The following is a 19,958-nucleotide window of genomic DNA, read 5'->3' as shown; positions in this document are numbered from 1 at the left end:
ACAGTGGGACTCACAATGACAAAACAAAAATATAAATTATATAATTTTTTTATTATAATAATCCAATAATACATTTTAAGTCCATATTTTTAAATATTACTAGTTAATTAATAATAAAAAATAATAAAATTTATTTATTTTTTAGTATTTCTCAATATCTGTGAATTACTAAAAGATAAAAAAAATATTTTTTCATTACACAATCAATTTCACGAATAAAGAATCGAAACGAAGAATAACAAAATTAGAGATTCTATTCACTGACCTTGATTTTGTAATCAAAACAAGTGGATTGTTTTTTGAACAGTACAATAAAAAAATTGATTGGATCTTTACTGATTACTGCAACTGTAATCATCAATTAATGATGAACAAATATTGGATATTAAAGAGATGGATAAAAAATAAAAAAAATAAGATATTAAGTAGATGGATAACTAGAACAAAAACAATGAAATTTTTGATAATCAAGGAGATTGATAAACGATTCCAATTATAGGATTGAGTAATTGATGATAGATTATTCACCAATTTATAATCTTAATATTAAAGAAAAGATAAAATTAGAGTATCTAAATCAAAATAAAAATTTAAAAATTGAAGATAGAATTTTAAAGATAAGATAGATGAATAATAAAATAATAATTTATAAACACGAGCAGGAAAATTGAGAATGTCGTAACATATAACGTAATGCACAATTCAATCCATTGGATAACACAACCAATTGATTGAATTGTGAAAATCTATATTGTTTTGAATACTTAAATCAATTGAGTAACACAACCAATCAATTGAATTGTGAGACCTCATATTGCTTTGAAGCTTTCAATTGATTGGGTAACGTGAACAACAATTGAATTAGAAAAAAACCCATATTTTAAGCATCGTTCAATCAATTGTGTAAAAGTTACAATCGATTGGTATTTGAAAAAATTATACTGTTGTCCAACATTCAATCGATTATTTTGTGAAAACTTAAATTCCAATCGATTGATTTTCTAAGAAACACGATTTCACAATCCTATATGGATGTAACGGATCAAAGATAAAATTTTAATCGATTAGGGTGGCCAAAAAAATTATTATAATTAATGAAAGATCTAATTCATTATTGTTTTTGTTTTTTATTATTAATAAACATAATAGATGAATGATAAAATAATAATTTATAAAATAAAAAATAAATTTTATAATTAAATAATATATAAAAAATTAATTTGTAACTAAAATTAGATAAACACTATTTAGCAGTTATTAAAAAACTTAAAAAAATATATTTTATAATGGGATGTATAAGTAATGAGATACAATTACAAAATATGGGTTATTAACTAATTTAAATTAGTTGAATAGTCAATTTATTCGTCTATTTAAATAAATATTAAAAATTTAAATTTTATTTTATACATACAAAAATTTATTGATTACTAACAAACTTTTAAATATAATTAAATTCATCCTCGATTTATTGAATTAGAAATACCGTAGCAAAAAAAAAGTATGGATTACCATAGGAAACTGTGCCTTGATCATTTCGCCAAATGGACCTCAAATATGTCGTTATATGTATATCAAATGAATTTGATCCACAAACGTGGTGAATTCATTTTTTGTCATCGTCCCCTGTTCGGTCATGTAATTACCAGAGCGGGCAAGATTAATTATATTTTGGGTATGTAATTCGATTCAATTTGTTCCGATAAGATTAACAATTAACAATTTGATAGTTAAAAGGAGAGCAAATTAAGCTACGAATAATGATCGGAGACAGATTTATACTTAGATTTAATTTGAATAAATAGTTTAATTAAATTTGTTAATAATATGTTTTAAATAATAAATAATTATACTAAAAATAGTTTATAAATAAATTATTTTGTGTTTAAATTTTTATTTTTAAAAATATTTATTTTATAGAAATGTGATAAAAAATAATAGTATTATAAAAAAATTATTTTTTTAATTAAATTTATAAATAATTTTTTAAAAAGGTACAATTTGATCTTGACAATTATATCAGATATTAATACTACTATTTTTCATAAATCAAAAACTCAAAAAAATTACTTTTAAAACTTGCTAAGTATGTTTATAAATATTATATTTAATTAAAAAAATGCCAATATAGTTAGATATAGAAATACAGAGAGTTAAGATTAAACAATTCTCAATATGAGATAGAATAAGGTAGAATTAAATTTTAGAAAAATTTAAACTTTTAAATAAAATTAAGATGAAATCTAAATTCTATTCCTATTTTATGTTATTACTCGTTCACTTAAATTAAAATTTTAATTTTAATTTAAATAAATATCAATAATAATAATAATAAAATAAAAATATTATTTTTATACTAAAATTAATGATTTATATTTACATTCTATCCTAATAAATTTTAATAACCATTTTATTATACATCGTTAGCTCGATAAAATGGATGGAGAGATATTTGGGGAGGCAGACGTTGACATGCGATAAACTCGTGGCAGAACGTTTTCAGCGTTCCGTCGCACGCAATCCCCACGCGCCTCCCTCTCTATATCTATGAATTCATTTACCGTCTTCTTCTTCTTGGGCTTCAATTCATTCTTCTTTCTGGTAAACTAACTTCCTGATTTTCTCCTTCCTCCTTTTCCTTTTTCTTTTTTCGTCTATTTCATTTTTTTAAACTTGTTAGTACTCCATATGATTGGTGATTCTGTTACGAACTTATGATCTTAATGTTCAACAACTTGAATTTCAATCTGAAGTAGTTAAAATTCACCAACTCCTTGCTTTGATGTAGCTAACTGCTTGTAATTGTACACGTACACGTAACTACCTTTCATCATTGGAGACGGAAACAAACAAAAAGAAATAGATCTTAGTTTAGCTCCTGAAATGTTGGAAATAGATCGAAAGTTGAAACTAATTTTGATGTTCGTACAAAATGGAGCAGTATTTGGTCTCTTTCTATGTCACTATTCTATCAAATCGGGGAAATGTAAACTTTGTTTATATCTTTTGACTGTTAAACACGATGTAAATTGTAAAGTTAGTTCTTTTTATGTTAGTTACATTTAATTTGAAGTTTTGTAGATGGATACCCTCATGTTTTTTTGTTGCTATCCAGTTATAGGTTTGATCAATGGCACTTTGTTGTGGAACTGGGTTTAACCCAATTCTGGAGAGTAATTCGGCTCGAAATTTGTCGACAAGACTTATTGGACATATACCCCTGCGTTTTACTGGACAGAGCTCTTATTTGGTCAGGAGAAGGAGGCACAAGGGAATATGCTGCTCATCACTGAAGAAAGCTGCATCTGCATCTGCTATGGAGTCACAGGAAGAAAGTGCATTATCAGTTTGCTTGGAGGAGGAGGAGCTGGATCATGTTATACGATTCAAAATGTCAGACTTTAAGATTTTGGATCGTGTTAGCATCGGCCTTGGTGGGCGGGTATGAAATATGAAAATGCCTTTATCTTATTTCCTGACCAGAATGCCCTCTTTTTCCCCCACAAGCTGGTCTGATTGTTGTGAATTCTATTGTAGGCAGATGAGGTGGTTTTCGAAGCCAAGGTGAAAGATAGCGGTAGGTAAGTTTGTTCTTTATTTCTTTCACTGAAAGGGAATATGATTAGTTTTGATGATATCTATATCCATTAATTTTCCTTTGCAGCCCTCTGTATAACACAAGAGTTGTACTTAGACAGCTTTCCAGTGCCCAAGCTCAGCGTAGAGGCAAACGAGCAATAGAGGTAGTTTATTACGGTTATGTTTCATCATATATCCGTGCATGTCTTATGTACTTAAGTTTTCTTTTGTGGCGTCTACCAGGTATTGAAGAAGCTGGTTCGCCGAAAACTTCTGTATCATTCTTACTCCATGCATGTTCATGGGTACATCTCTTTGCCTGCAAATGGTGGTAGTAGTTCATTTATCCTAGTCCATGGGGTAGGTCCTTGTCTTTAAGATTTATTTACTAGTTTGAGTATTTCTTCACTTGTCCCAAGAATGCAGACTGAACGTTCAGTATTTTTAATAAATTTTCGTTGCAGTATCATGGTAGTTTTTCCTTGAGGCACTGGCTCCAGCAGTCTGATTGGCTCCCAACTTTAGAGGCCACTCTTGCACTGGATGAAGAGTCTGTTAGGAAGGTTGGAGAAGACACAACCGGAGGTCCTGCTGTTTCTAGGCAATTGCGACTTATACGGATCTTGATGAGGGATCTTCTAATTGGGGTACAATTTTTATACTCTCTTGAATGGGACGCATCTTTACTAAACAGTACTTTTTGTATATTCTCCTCTATTGTTAATATATTTTAGGTAAATTACCTGCATAGTCATGGTCTTGCCCATACAGAGTTGAGGCTAGAAAATGTGCATATAAGCCCAGTGGACAGACATATCAAAGTAAGAATTATTATTGTTACGAATCCTTTCTTCATTCATTTCTGTAGTTTTGTGAATTAGCTCTGCTGTTTGCTAATAAGAATGTTATATACATCATATAGTCCTAGATTTTTGTTTTAGCAGCTAGTTTGTAAATTATTGTACTGCAAATCACAGGAAATAATCATATTATAACAATTTTGGTTAACCACCTGTGCTATAATAAATTGGAAATGCTGTAGAATCTGTTTTAACCTTTCCTCATGTGTTTGATTTATCTTTAGTGTTTGTTTACCAGGTAGGTATACTGGGAAATGCTGCCGACTTTTATGAGGATGGTTCAAATAATGATTCGATGGACAACATGGACCGGCGGCAGATGATGATTGCATTTGACATGAGGTAGGCCTTGGGGGATTTTCACGGGCTAGTGAAGGATGGTGTTCAGCTATATAATATTTGTATTATCTGTGTTGCATAGATGCATGGGTTTCATAATGGCTAAAATGGTGATGAGGGAGCTTATGGATCCTTCGATCTTTGCAAAGTTCAAATTATTCCTCACAAAGGTATTGGAAGCTAAACTTTTTATTTGATTTTATCATCTTAAGTTCTTGACCAATTCTAAATTGCTCAACCTTTTCTTTTCTTTTGAAGTAATAATTAAAAAAAAAAAAAAACTAACGACCTTACCTCAAACTAACATGTACAGAACTTTTTCTTTTTCTTTTTGCCCTTTGTACTAGAAATTTGGAGATAGTGCATTAGTTAAACTTAGTGGTGGTTGGAAGGTTAATAAAAAATCAATAAGAAAACTAGTACTGGTGTACCTCTCAATTTAACAGTTCGTGATATGTATCTTTTGAATTTTAGGGATATGATCCTTCATGTTTGCGAGAACTTATGTTAGAAATCCTCGGCAGAAGTTCCCCAAATGGAAATGCTGGCTTACAAGTAAATTATGCTTCTTTAGTGATGTTAGTTTAAAGTTTTAATCTTGTTTTTTGTGTTTTCTGATGACTTCCTAATATTGTTTTGATGCAGATACTTGATAGGAACTGGGGTGCTGGTTGGCACCTTTTGTCTTTATTGCTTGCAAACAAGCCTTCACAAAGGATTAGGTAATTAATTTAATCAACAATTCTGCCATGTTGGACAATTTAAAATCTTTATTGAATCTGTATGACATGAACCAGAGACATACATGTCAAGACCCTCATAATAGAAAAGTGTAGGGCCATGAAGACATAAATTTCATTTTCATAGAGCTAGTAGTTTGATTTTAACTTGGTTTAAAACTACTTCTAATGTGGATAATGTTAACTGTGGTACAGTTGTTTGCATGCTCTAAGACACCCATTTCTTTGTGGTCCAAGATGGCGTGTAGTTCCGTCAATGGACATTATCCGATGGGGCCTAGGTTCTACTGCAATGCGTATCAGTGAGGAATACATTTATCGTCAGCCTCAGGTATTCATGCAATGAGACATGCAACTTTTTCTCCTTTTTACCCGAATAGTGAATATTTGGATCCTTGTACAACTATAAAAGAGTTTTTATTGTTATTGGTGTTATGTCTACGGAGTCAACTTACATGTGTTTCAATGTTTTTATTTTTAGCGTAGTAGACTTGCCCACTTCATTGACTTAATGGAGATGTTGAATCCTCATCCAAAGCCGAAGGTAAATTCTGTGGTTAATAACCTTTTTTTGTATATTTCTACTCTTCAGCGTTCTTTCCTGCATTTTAATTTACTCCCCAACCCCAAAAGCAAATGATCCAATTAAGTAGCCTCCACCATTTGGCATTGCCGAATGATCCAATTAATTGGAGGGTTGAAATCAGGAGAACCTAAAACTTGTCATGGATTTTGTATATATATATATTATGCTAAAGGCTAACTATTCATTTGAGTAGAACTGGCTGGAGCTGCTTCCAGGCAAATGGCGTCTATTGTACTGCACTGGGAGGCATGTAGGACTGACCCTTCGCCAACCTCCTGCCCGTGTACTCATCGGAGATGTGCATTTAACGGTGACAAGAGAATCAAAGATGAAGGCCAATCTTTCTTTTGTCTCTGACATTAGTTTCTCCGTCATGATTGGCCAGGACTGGCCGCACGACAAAGCTGGCAAAACCGGGAGATTACAGGTGAATTCTTCATTTATGCTAAGAGCTGGGAGACGGTTATATCTGAAGCAAGACCAGACAACAGAGAAGAAGTTCTTTTTTGGCCCTTTTGGTAGTGAGGAGGCTTTAGCTCAGAAATTCACCGGCAAAAAATGGCAAAAAATAACACCATTCAAGGAGTTTCCATCAAGTCTTCCTGCAGCAAAGCTTACTTCAAGTGACGTTGATGTGACTATGAATCTTGACGATCCATTAAATAGAGACATTGATATGGCACGAAATGTGCTTCAAGAACTAAGAACACAAATCCCACCAGAAATGTTTGATTTGTCTAAGGTTGTCTGTGGAACTTATGTGGACTCCAGGATGCTTGTGCTTCGTGGGGTTAATGGATCAGCACTCCTATTTTCAAGGTCTTTTGTAGATAAGAATAATTCTCATTAGATGTTAATATAGCAGCAGATTCATCATTATGATTTATGTATATAGCTTCTTTTCAGTTTATAGAATAGTCCATTGTGATCTTCTGAAACGTATTGTCCATATATAATTGTTTCCTCTATATGATTGGTCTTTACATGTAGAATAATTTTAGTCAAGTTAGCTATTATTTATTATCACAGTTTAGCCTTTTAGATAAGGAATTGTTAAAACTTAAAAAGTACTTGATGATGATAAATATGAAATAATTGAAGAATCAATTACTAGTTTACTACATTCAGAGTCCCTAGCAACCAAACCAACATAGATAAGGAAAAAAAGAGGAATTGTCATTCAATAATGTTAAAAGTACTTGATGGATTTGCTTGTTTTGTTATATAACAGAGTTAATTACTAAAATGATACTCGTATTACTGATAAAAACAAAAAGTTCATATTACTGAAACAAAAAAAAGAAAGGTCAATCATAGAAAACTTTACCATGTCTACTTTCATCATTTGAAGTGTTTGTCTTTTTGAAACAAAACCGGTCACCGAAACTGTACATGTGATAAGTTTCACCCAGAATAAAAAGCATTAACATATTATATATTTGGTAAATGTAAACCTTTTTTACTCATATAATAATCTTTTCCATAATATAATATGGCCGCTACAGAAATGTTTCCCAGGTATTAATAAATAATATTATTTTGAAGCTATTTTTTAATCAAAATATCCTAACTATTAATATTAAGACCAGTCATCAAGTTTTAAATAATGGCCTTTTCCATAAATTGAACCCTCGTATTATTCTGACAAACAAGAGAAATGGTTAGATTGAAAAACATGTGAGAACTGAGAAGTTGAAAGTTGAAACCCCTTTTTTGTGTGTCCAATAATAACATCACGTTTTATTTCATGTTGGAGAAGGGCGAAAGACCTAACCCTAATAGATTTTCATGTTTCTCTTTAAATCCATGGTACCCTTATAGATTTTTTAAGACTTTATTTTATCTTGCAATTTTATTGAACAACAAAAGATTTCCTCCATTATCATAATCACCTAATTCAAAAAATTAACTATGTGGTGATTGAAACGATTATTATGTTGCGAGATTGCTTCGAATTGTGAAATAAAATTATAGTGTTTTAAACTCTGCCAATTATCACCACCAAAATAAATAATGATTAGTAAATCTGAGATTCCGAACTCCGAAGTGTTTTACAAGGTAATTCTTCCATTGAAATTCTTAGGGAAGGGTTGCTCAGCTTAGATTATAACTTCCGTAGCTTCTACCCCAACGTGGTCAGTTTTTGTCATTCCATGTTTCTTTTTAACAATATGATACATAAGTATTTTAAAACTTATAAAATCTTTTATAAATGCCATAAACTTCTAATAAAATTTACAAAATCCTTTTTTTTAATTTATCTTTCTATTTAAGAATACTGATGATTCAATCTCATATCCTTACTAATATATAAAATTTTCTATTTGGATTAATAGGAAACCATCTTGTAATATACACCGAGAAGAAATTGGTTAACATTAAATTAAATTTAAGAAGATAATAAGTAATATCTGGTCATATTTACAAGATGGCAGGTGCTAGGAAAAAATCTGTGGCTTTTATTATTAGGACATTAGGAAAAAAAAAAACACTACTAACTACTAAGAGAGGGGAAAAGAGAAAAACAACTACTTTTTTTCTCACTATCATTTTTCTTTCCTTATGTCTTTGATTTAATAAAATAAAAAATTACAGCTTTTGGTGTTGAGTAACTGTGAGTTCCCCGGTGTAAGAGGGATTGGTTAGTGCTCCTTGCGGAGAAGAAACAATGCTTTCTGTCATGTCATCTTCTTCATGTCTTCATTTGTATAATCCTTTTTTCTAATTCATGAATTTTCGACAATTTGGAGCTTTACATAGACATGGGACCTTAAATTCATCAGGCTCGTCAGGATCAAATAAGTAGTCATATCTGCACAAAACAATCAACCAAACATCAACTTAAAACAAAATGGGATATATGGATGAATAAAAAGGCAGTTTGGTATAGATAACGCATAGTGTAGAAAAGGGTGTAAAGTATGCAATCTAGCCTAATAATTATATGTATGAATTACAGAGATAAAAATGGAACGGATCGATATATACGTTAACTCGTCGCCGGTAGATACGTTTGTCTTAGCAATGAGTACGATCCGGCTCTCATCGTCACCAACGCTCATGATCCTTGCGTAGCAATTTGGCATACACTGAACGAAACCAAAGAATAGTAAGATGAATATCCATTAATGAGGGAGATTAATGTTGTATAAAAATTGATTCAAGCTTAGGTTTACTCACAGAATGATTGATTAGCCGGGCTATATTCCCTTTATCAGTGGCATCTACCACCACTTCTTCACTTATCTTAAACAGCTGCATAAAATAAGAGATCAAGACAATTAAGAACAAATATGAATAATGAATTGTTGATAAAAAAAAATTTCGTAGGCAAATGAAAGAGGAAGAATTCACTCACATAGCAATCTTTCCCTTCGGACCGATAGCGCGCCTCCCTCAAATCTGCAATGCTGCCTCGCACTTGTTCTCCACGATATTCAAGAACCTACATGTGAACATGAAAGCATGAGTTTGTTGTTGTTGCAAATTGTTCAAGGAAAGAGAGGATGGAATATGGCAATTAAAATTTGTCAAACTTGCAATTTTTCTTACTCTTTTTTTTTTAACAACGTGAAACCAATTAGACAAGCCAAAGATTTGTTAAGATATTGTTCAATGTATCTCAACTAGTAGGAGTGGCATCAAGAGAAACATTTATGGAAATGGGGAAAGGTCACAAAGTTGGTCTTCTAGGAGGGTTCCCAAAACTTCATGGTTGTTCAAAATTATATAAAAATAAATAATACAAAAAATATATCACTTATGATTATACCATTTCTCCTTCTTGAATATTTCTGCGTGCAAAGAGGCCCCATCCATGAATGCCTGATCTACCAAAGCAAACTCGTTCGTTTTCCGTTTTCTGGAATCATATTGGTGTCCGAAAATAAGAAGTTAGAACATGGATCAGAGAGGAAATAAATAATCCACAAGAAGAAAGAGAACAGCTAGTTACCTGTAAGTGGCGAAGGCGTTCTCTAAAGGAAGAAAATGTTGGAGGTTCCTCTACTGCCTGTGAGGGAAAAGGGTGTGAAAACTGAAAAGAAAGAAAGAGATATCCCATCTAATTTTCAAGATAGAAGCCTTACTCTGTATGTATTTAGTTTCTGTATCGCATCTAAAGCGTGACAGCGATGTCCTCCAACCCTATGCGGAACGGTTTCCTCTGCCGCTCTCTAAGAAAAATGTGAAAATTTTAAAGATGCAAAATAAATGAAAAGAATAAATGCAAAATAAATGAAAAGAATAAAGGCAATAGTTGATAACATAACCTACACTATGAACATAGAAGCAAAGTAATTAAAGCAAGAAGCATGTTAATCATGTTATTGTAATAGTTGGTTTTCTTATGAACTTTTTTCACCATTAACAATGATTCTCCAAGCTACCTTTATTGTTGGATTTGTCCTTTGAAAGATACGACACCTAGCGGCAGATAACGGCTCGTTCTCGGTGTTATCAATGGGAGGATGTTCTTGCTTTACTCTGTTTGAAGCAATTAACCTTGATCCGGTTTTTCTCTTAGTTTGGAGAAGGTTCTTGGTTGAAATGACCCCAAGAGGGGTTTGCATGATTAAAACAGTATCAGGATTGGGGGCCCTGCAAGAAAAAATTTGTCATCATTAAGATCAAAACCTGAAAATAATATTCAGATTAAGTTGTGTGGAGGATGGTTTACCTGTGGTAAGCACAATAAGAGACCATTCTTGTTGTCTGCTTACCATTTTTCTCAGAAATATGCAACTGCAATGAAGGAGAAGATATTCAATAAAATATTGCAACGTCAAGAACAATTGATGCACGTTATATATGCATATAACTGTTGAGTAAATCTTTAATCAGTCATCAAAATATATGGTTAGTGCTACAATATGCTATTAAACAAACCAATTCAATCTTAGTGAATCCTTACCTCCATTCGGTAACCAGCCCTTGATGCACACATGGCATGGAAATAAGTGGAACACTTGCAACATTGTGTACATGAACCATGAATTTGCTTGCAAATAACACAAATCTGAAGTTGAAGTAACAATCTTATTAGACTGGACCAAGAGACATAAATATTATAACATATTAAGATTTTTTTTTTCAAGCCTCAATTGTTAAAGACCAACGCCATAAAGTGATTTTTTCTTTGGTCCCCTATATATGTTGATTTGCAGATAGACATAACATTTTGTAAATGCAGCAGATACCTCACCTTCACAAAAGAATTTGATGGAATACTCAGAATACCCAAAGCAGGCTCCATCTTCTCGTCACTGGGAAAAGAGACTTCAGGTCGAAACCAAGCACAGGTGACATGCACCCATAACGAGTCAATATCGGTTGGCTTCAAAGCACCGCCTGGGGTCCAAAAATAAGAAAGCACATTGAATCACAGGCAACTATAATGTCAAAGGAATCAAACTCAATTATATGCATATGTACATATGCTAGAATCCAAGGTAAAAGACTAAAAGGATTCAGGAAGTGGTTCTACAGCATACTCAAACAAATAAAATGTGATAAATTTATAAATATCATTGTTTTTTGTGGAAGACATACCTTTGACAGGACAAAGACAACACTCGCGCTTGATGTTAGGTGTCTCACAAGCTTTACAGACCCAAGACGTGAAGTCTTGAACATTTCTTGCTCCATAGCATTCTTGATGAACAGCTATTTGGCATCTGTAAAATATATAGTGAATTTGTATATTACTGACAATGCAATATAGCAATAACACAGCAATCACAAAAATAAGTTTCTGACAATAGATCAAGGAAGCATAACAAGGGAAGGTGTATAATTCTGAAATGCCAAAAACCAAAGCATAATCCAGCAGTGTCTTCCAACCCCTATGTCTTTTAAGGGTTTAACATTGATAATAAAGTAACAATTGATGTACTGAAAAACATATATTACCGGATGCAAATGATAATTTTGTTGTAGTCCCAGTCCTCAACCCATCTGCAAACAGCACATCGTTCTGTCGTCCATTTAGCATAAACAGGTTCATACTTCTCTGCCAGAGAAAATAGTATGTAGCACCATCATCATTACCAGAAACTAGCTCATTATCAATGTACCATTAAGTTGCACAGAAAAAGTGAGTAAAAGAGTACCTTGCAAGAAGGCAAGCAACTTCTGCTTCCTCTCTTTTAGAGAAGGCTTTTTAGGTTTGACAGAAACTTGAGCATTAGCATGGACCTCAGCCAATTGCAGCATCTGAGAAGTGAAATATCATAGCATCAGTTACTAGTTTCAAAAGAGAATGGTTAGACACTTAAACAGTAGTTTAACAAAGTAACAGAAAATAGGTAGTTATACAAACAAAAAGGAATAAAATAATAGTTATATACATACCCACTGTTCAAGTGGTAACATGGAGTCTTTGACCCTAATACTTGTTTTCCAGTTTCTTAATTTAGAACCTGTGTGTCGTTCCCAGTCACTGAGTGCTTGTTTTTCAGTCCCACAAAAACCACACTTGCAAACAACTCTGAAGTAGAGGAAAGTGTATATAACTCAAAAGCAATAAATGAATCATTTTACATACAGAAGTAATAGCAACAGCAGATTCAAAATTAACATCAATGAGTTTGAAATCCACTAATGAAGCTTGAGAGATAAGTTGCATTAGCTATTAGAAAATATGTGCAAAATATTAATTGACAATCAAGAAAAAGAAAAAGGCATGAATGTATTATCACTTGCCGCACCTCACAAATAAGAAGTTTTACGTAGTAATTAGCTACAGATATTTAAAAAAAAAAAAAATTATAACAGAGGACATATACATATGAACAAGTGATGCTTACAAGTGAAGGCTTGAAAAATATATGCCTTCCACGCCATTGCAGAGAACGGTGACCTTATTTGGAAGCCCTCCTAGCTGCCCATTGTTTTTGTTCGATCTGAACCAAAGCCTCTATTATGGTTAGAAAAAATACAAAGTAAAAATGAGACATTTTCCCCCCAATAGCAGGTTAGGGAAGAAATAAAGAACTTCTAAATTGGTAGACGTGATTGAATCCCATAGATAAATTCATGTGAACCTTGCAAGAAATCAGGGATGAAGGAGATAACAACAACAACAAACAACAAACAACAACAGAATCGTAGTAGACTTACTTGACTCTTGGCTGTGGTTTTTCAGGATCAGATAACTCAAAATCAAACTTGGCTTTGCAAGTAGGGCAGTAATAATCAGTGCCCTCAAGATTCTTCGGAAAACAGAACATACCCAATCAGCAAAATTCCAATATGGCACTTTATGAGCTTTGCATGCTGAGAAACGACAATATTAAGATATCGAGTAACGGACAAACCTTGAAATGGTTTCGAGAAATCTTGCCGCATTCTGCATGCACCCACACCTTACATCCATCACAGCGAACCTAATTTGGTGGGTAATCCATAAATGGAAACAAAATATTAATACTACAAACCAATAGTTTTTTAGATGAAAAAAATGACTGATTAGGATCCAACTAGCTTACCCAACTTCCACTATCTGAATGATTCCAAACTTTCTTGCATATCCCACAATAATGATTTGATTTTGTTAACTGCAATAAATAAATAAATACGGACTTCAAAGACCACAAAATATACAATTTTTTAAACAAATACAGAACTTCAATTTCCATGTTTCATAGCAGATTTAAACATCAATTGTGAGAAGAAGAAATGACAAAATATACAAACCCTAGCACATGTTTTACACAGGAATTTGCCATTCAGAGCCAAATCCTTCAATTTCTTTGTCAAAGGAAGGTGCAATCCACAGGCTTCACAGGGTCTTGTGTCTTTCTTATCAAATAAATCCTGCATTGGCAATTCAAATCAATGAATACTTAAAGTTTACCAAACTTCAGTAGCATTCCTCACTCCCCTACACTTTAGTGAAATATGGAGCACAAGGTTATGACTAATGATTAGTTGGTTACATAATCAAAGCAAAAGAAGCAAATTTCGGTCTACAGCCCAGAAAAGGATTAAAGACTAAAGAATGTCAATTTCTAGTTGAAAACTAAGTTAATATTATTAGTTTCTGCTCACCTGATTCAGAAAGTGATACCCTGCATACTGGTTTGAACCAGTGACCCTATGAAGGGCTCTGAGAAGAGTATCATCAAATCCGGCATTACTGGCTGCTGCATTTATATCAGCTATCAACTTCTCTGTGAAGCCCTGGTCTGCTAAGAATGCCTCCTCTATTGCCGTTTGGAAATCAGAAGAATCATAGGAACTAAGTTCAGACTGCCCCTGAAACCTGAACCAAGCAAGCATCATATCATGCCTAGTAAGCAAAGATTCTCCCACAACAGGAAAACCCAAAAAAAAAAATGACAACAACTCCGTACCTGTCTACAAAATCCATAAATGGAAAAATCATTCCATGCTTCACCCATGCATAGTCCTGCTCAAAAAACACCAACAATATTAATAGTCAACAATTTCCAGATTAACTAAAAATCTACATATAAGGTACTTCATTGATTCATAGTTCATAATTCACAATTCACACACACCCTTTGGCTTTGGTTCCCAGCATAACCAAGGAACATGACACAAACTGCATCAGCTATACAAGACCGGAGCACAAGCTCAGGTGCCTGAGTCATAGGATCAATCACAATGGCTGGCCAAAAAGGTTCCTTTTTCCCAGCTTTTGCCCACACTATATCACCAGCATAAAAATCTTCTGGACCATATTGCCCTTCACTCTTACTCCCCATTAGCTCAACTCCTTCCACCTCCACAAACCTCCCATTTTCATCCTCAACCAAAACGCTGTCACGCCGCTTCGAACCAAAATCCTTGCAATCCCTCATTAACTCTCCAACATCACACAATGCCGGGTACTTTCGATGCTTGTGACCTGTTTTTTCATCGTTCCTCAATTTCCTCCCATTCTTTGGTGCCTTGAACCTTAACCTCTCATGCTTGCATTCGTATTCTTCATCATCGAAATCGCAATCACGTAAGCTGCCATGGTTATTCTTACTCTCCTTCCTCCAATTATCAATAACAGAGTCGTTGAACCTCGAAGGAAGCACCTGCACGCGCCCCCGTGAGGTTCGAACCAGTGCCGGCCGCTGAACCTCACCGCCGGCACGGTTCCTATTGACACGAAGGACACCGTTTCCAACTCCGCCACCTCCTCCTTCGTTTGTCGAATCCACCTCGCCGCTAGGGGAGCATGAGACTTCAGTGCACCACGAAGCGGAGAATCCCTTCTCCGACACACCGGCGGCGCTCAGCAGGCCGTGTAAACTCATCGGAATCACGCCGGCGGCGACGTCACCGAGGAGGTTCAGAGGGTAGTATCCGTTGCTGTTGGTCTTCTTCCTCTTCTTCCGAGTTTCAGAGCACTCGTCGTTCTTCCCAACCGAGTCACTGAGTCTGCACCGTTTCAGACTCGGCATTTGGGATTTCAGGTTCCGCTTTATGATCATTCTCTTGTTCTCTTCTCTTCTCGTTGAGGGAACGATCACCGCATTCAATTGGAGTCTCGGGTGGCCTTAAAAATCGAACTTAAATAACCCCAGAAAGAGAATTTTCGGACTTGAGGCACTGCGATGAGGACGGCACGTAAACCCTAATCTCCGAATTGGTATTCGAAGGAAAAAAAACAGAGCAAGAAAGGAAGAACACGAAGCTTGCGCAAGTCGAGATTCTGAGCAGTGGAATGGAAAGTGAAGATAAAAGGGTGTCAGAAAGGGAAGGAATTTGAGTTTAAGAACGTCGTTGAAGAATTTGATCGAGGAAGATCGAATGAGCAGAGAGACTGTGACAAAAGGGATCTTGTTTTCGGTAAGACCTCTCTCTCTCTATCTCTCTTTCTCTCTCACCAACTGCCTAAGAAGACAGAGAGAAGAGAGAGAAACAGGAAAAGTTTTATTATTTTTGTGAAAGGAAGAATCCTCGGACGGATTACAATGTAATTTGTAATTTTTATGGGACTGAACAAAAGAGATTGTAACATGGGATTGGATAAGGAGGTGTTGTAAGTAATACTAAGGAAGAAGTTGTTTTTAGAGAGAGAAAGGAAGAGGTGACAGAGTAAGACTTAAGAGAGAGAAAGAGAATTCTTGAGCGTTATCTTGTTTGTTATAGAATGCAACTAGGTGGTTGCTAACTTGCGCTTTTTGCGTGTGGTGGGTACCGCAATTTCTTCTTCCTTGGTCATGGCATTCTGGTTCGGCATCTTGGGCCGGGTTTCAGGGGTGTCATCATTATACCAAGTTCTAAAAGCTTTAATGCAAAAAGCTTCAAACTTGCAATGGATATGGCGTGTTTGTATATGAGTGAACAAAACACACACAATGACACCGCTGAAATTTGTTCCAAGAAATTTGGAGTTTATATAATGTGTGTGCGCCGTCATTTATAACTTGTCTATATATTTGAGACACGTCTCTTTTTGTTAACGTTGTTGTTGTCATGAGTTTTTGTCCTATGATTTTTTACTACTATTGTTGTGTTCACTTCATGCCTTGGATTTGAATAATGAATATTTTGGTTATGGGATTTTTTGAGATATTTAAGGAAAGTGTTTTTTTCTTTTTTGTCCTTCATTCCTCCGGTGGGGGGTGAAGGTTTTTCAAGAGGACGACGTGCAAACAGTAACCAGCCCCAAAAAGTTTGTAACTTCAATGACATAATTTGATTTCATTTAATGGGGGAATTAAACGATGTTTTGGCCTAAGAATCTAAGATGAGGTGGTGCGTTATTCTTTTTTTTCTTTCTGTAGATGAAGTGAATGAATCGGTAAACGGAGTTCTGGTGAGTCCACTCACCAATTATTTCTAAATTCAATACAAATCTGTGGGCTTTTACCTTTTTCCTTCTTTTAATTAAATTTATCTTTCAATTTTTCTGTTGGTGTTGTTATCTTTCAATTTTTATAAGGAAAAAAAAATCTGGTTCTGATCATGAGTCTTGGAACATCGGGTATCAATCATGGATGACGAGAAAATGGTCTAAAATTTTATTTGTTTTTTAATATGTACAAAAAATAAATAATATATTCTTTTAAATTTTTTATTTTATTTTATTTTTTCTTCGCCCTTTGGGTTTGGCCGTTTGGGAACGAAAGCTTCGTTCTTTGCATGACCACCGTGAAGACCATGGAAGAGATTCTTCTCACCATTCCTTGTTATTAGAAAGGTAATATAATCACGTGTGTTTATCTTGCTAAATGATAACATCATTTGTTAATTTATCCCCAAAAGACTAAAATGGTTCAACATTTTTTTTTCCATAACTAAGCAAAGTTAATATATTAAATTCTGGGAAACAAGTAAAGTAGAGGAACTTTTGTTTTCTAAATTAAAAAGAATATATATTAAATCTAAAAGATAAACGATGTTAGGTAACTGTAATTAGGTCGACTTTGTCTCAATACCTTGGTGCAGCAAGTTTAATGTGCAATTGGATCTATAATTCAGTGATTATTTTTGTTGAATAACTTTTTGTGGAAAAATAAAAGTTCCACGTTGAATTTATTTTCTAAAATAAGGTGTAGAGACTAGAGAGTCATGTCAGTGTAGAAGGAGCTTGTGAATGTGTTGAATGATGCAATGGGAGCAAAAAGCCATGGTTTGTGGTTTTAAATAGCAGGGAAGAGGGGTTTTAGTAAAAATTCACATACAATTATCTTCATACGAAGTTGATAGTTAAGAGTCGTTAGATGACAATTTAGTCAAATCTGTCAAATCATCCAACGATTTTCAACTATTGAAATAACTGCATGTGAGTTTCTATTTTTTTTTGTGAACCATATAAATATGCGTAAAGCTGATTTGTCATTACCATATCAAAGCTATCAATTACCAACCAATAATTTAATTAGTTTTTTATTTTTTTTTATAAGATAATTAAGGTAGTATTTTTATTTTTAACTTAACTAAATTAGCTAATCGGTTAATTGTGTTAATAAAAACTTGACGTGAAAAATGAATATTTGTAGAGCAGAAAATGAATCAAGTTAGAAGAAAGGAAACAAGATTGAAAATGGTAGAGATGCATTCATGAAGAATAGAGAATGGTTAGGCAGAAAATGTAGAGTATGTAGAGTTTGGATAAGTAAGTGAGGAGAAAATGAATATTGGCATTGAAATGTTGAATTGCTTAATGCTTATAAAAATTTTCACGTGTTATTTAATATTTATATACAACTTGCATGCAGGGACGCTAACAAGTTTTTTTTATCAACTAACTTACTACCTAACTTTTGCTCAAAACCAGAAACTTACTACCCAACTGTGCAAGACTTTACGTGATGATTCAGAGAGTAGCTTATTCCGAAGAAGGTGGATCGGATATCTGTCGGTTCGGTAGGATAGTAAGACTGGAGCGGTGGGCTGATACTTGTAAAGGCATTCCGATATTTAGAGTAGAGTGATCATAGACACGAGATGAATACCCGAGAGTATAGCGAGTTTGTTAGGATTTAGAGTGGTCATAGACAGACCGGGTTGCGAAGGGTCCAAGAAGACTTAGGAAATCAAATTTATAACACTAACTGATTTCTAACTAACTTTTTCGGTTAGTATTTCTAATTCTATCAATAATTACTCTATAACTTTAACTTCCAAATTTCATATGCTCAAGTTACATTCCCCTTTAAATTAGAATTGTGATTGTCTAAAAGGCCTAATTTAAATAAAAACGTATGTCCTGGAATAAACTCAAATCCATGAACCATTTCTTATGAATTTAACATACTAACAAAAAATATATTAAATACACCACTTTTATACACTTTCTATTTTTATTACTATTTCTTATATTAAAAGTGATTAACAAAAGACTAATTATCCCATCAAAAAAAGTATACCAAAGATGTACAAAAGAGATAGTACAAACATAATAATTCATAAAACAAAAAAGATTACAAATATGTAGCATGTGAGCATGTCAGAACTCACAATGTTTCCGGATTGGCGGGAGAGGGACATGGCATGAACATGTATAGTTAATGATCCACCTATTTACATCATATGATTTGTTACTTTTAATTAACCCCAACACACACACACATCTCATCTAGTGGTGGATTCTATATTAACTCGGTGTCCCACAAATGTTATGTTCAAGTAATATTTCTTATTAAGATTAGAGGATGCAACTAGTTTATAGAATTTTAATACAAGACAATTCTGAGATGTGAATCAGTTTTCAGTAAATTAACAATGACATCTGAATTGTTCTGTGTGATGTCCCAAGCAAATTAAATGAAAGAAAACATAATAGATATGTAAAAAGTGCATTTTAATCCCTTAGGAATTAGATTAGGAGAGATTAAAATACTAAGGAATTAGATTTAAGTAACCGAAGAATTAGTGATTAATTGAATTATATTTTAATCACTTATAGTTTGTTGTGAATTAAATCTTTGCTTGATTGAAGTGAGGGACAAGAAAAATAATCCGAAAATTTAGACATCTCTGAAACCTTAACTGTTTAATTGCACTCTTGATTTACTGTTTCATGCAATTTGAATCTCAAACCACTCATTTTAGCTTGTCTGACTAGTTTAATCATTCAATTATTGTTGCTTGATCCATTAGTCCACGTAAAATCGACCCTCACTTACTTGAGGTATAACTTGATACGACCCGGTGCACTTGTCGGTTAGTTTGTGGTGATTCAAAATCCGCATCATCGGCATTGCCATTAAACCGAAGTCCAAACTTTTAACCAAGAAATGAATCAATCACACAAATAACCACGGGGAATTCATTGTTTTTTGGCTTATAATTTCTGGTTTCATCAGATTTTGGAACATTTGAGACAAATGTTAATATGTTCCTCCAAACATAGGGAGAGAAGTAGAAATACAAATGAATCAAATT

General features: G+C 33.7%; 2 protein-coding genes across 2 annotated transcripts; one reads left to right on the top strand and one right to left on the bottom strand.

Moving 5' to 3' along the window:
* Positions 1-2,433: 2,433 nt before the first annotated feature.
* Positions 2,434-7,211, top strand: LOC107460509 (probable plastid-lipid-associated protein 14, chloroplastic). Its single transcript, XM_016078876.3, has 14 exons — positions 2,434-2,601; positions 3,116-3,442; positions 3,538-3,581; positions 3,665-3,743; positions 3,823-3,939; positions 4,044-4,226; positions 4,314-4,400; positions 4,678-4,781; positions 4,861-4,948; positions 5,253-5,333; positions 5,424-5,500; positions 5,714-5,849; positions 6,000-6,062; positions 6,298-7,211. Exons 2-14 carry the CDS (start codon positions 3,131-3,133, stop codon positions 6,952-6,954), a joined length of 2,028 nt encoding a protein of 675 aa, XP_015934362.1. The 5' UTR covers positions 2,434-2,601; positions 3,116-3,130; the 3' UTR covers positions 6,955-7,211.
* A 1,226-nt stretch (positions 7,212-8,437) lies between these two features.
* Positions 8,438-16,234, bottom strand: LOC107460503 (histone-lysine N-methyltransferase ATX4). Its single transcript, XM_016078867.3, has 23 exons — positions 14,627-16,234; positions 14,459-14,514; positions 14,154-14,367; positions 13,800-13,919; positions 13,592-13,660; positions 13,421-13,489; positions 13,224-13,315; positions 12,911-13,006; positions 12,456-12,591; positions 12,215-12,317; positions 12,015-12,114; positions 11,655-11,779; positions 11,308-11,453; positions 11,017-11,121; positions 10,783-10,847; positions 10,493-10,703; positions 10,193-10,279; positions 10,060-10,116; positions 9,877-9,966; positions 9,463-9,549; positions 9,285-9,359; positions 9,093-9,193; positions 8,438-8,916 (listed from the first exon to the last, which is right to left on the bottom strand). The coding sequence occupies exons 1-23, from the start codon at positions 15,551-15,553 to the stop codon at positions 8,826-8,828; spliced, it is 3,222 nt and encodes a 1,073-aa protein (XP_015934353.1). The 5' UTR covers positions 15,554-16,234; the 3' UTR covers positions 8,438-8,825.
* Positions 16,235-19,958: the final 3,724 nt, after the last annotated feature.

The sequence above is a fragment of the Arachis duranensis genome, chromosome 8 (genome assembly GCF_000817695.3).
Source record: "Arachis duranensis cultivar V14167 chromosome 8, aradu.V14167.gnm2.J7QH, whole genome shotgun sequence".
NCBI classification, from domain to species: Eukaryota; Viridiplantae; Streptophyta; class Magnoliopsida; order Fabales; family Fabaceae; genus Arachis; species Arachis duranensis.
Note: the sequence above shows the minus strand (reverse complement) of the source record. Positions and strands in the feature narration are given on the sequence as shown.

Coding starts and splice junctions, on each gene's coding strand:
- LOC107460509 (XM_016078876.3), top strand. CDS start 3,131: ATGGCACTTTGTTGTGGAACTGGGTTTAACCCAATTCTGGAGAGTAAT. Junction 3,744..3,822: donor GAGGCAAACGAGCAATAGAG/GTAGTTTATTAC, acceptor GGCGTCTACCAG/GTATTGAAGAAGCTGGTTCG. Junction 5,501..5,713: donor AAGCCTTCACAAAGGATTAG/GTAATTAATTTA, acceptor ACTGTGGTACAG/TTGTTTGCATGCTCTAAGAC.
- LOC107460503 (XM_016078867.3), bottom strand. CDS start 15,553: ATGATCATAAAGCGGAACCTGAAATCCCAAATGCCGAGTCTGAAACGG. Junction 14,368..14,458: donor TTTATGGATTTTGTAGACAG/GTACGGAGTTGT, acceptor TGCTTGGTTCAG/GTTTCAGGGGCAGTCTGAAC. Junction 10,848..11,016: donor GGGCTGGTTACCGAATGGAG/GTAAGGATTCAC, acceptor CCTTCATTGCAG/TTGCATATTTCTGAGAAAAA.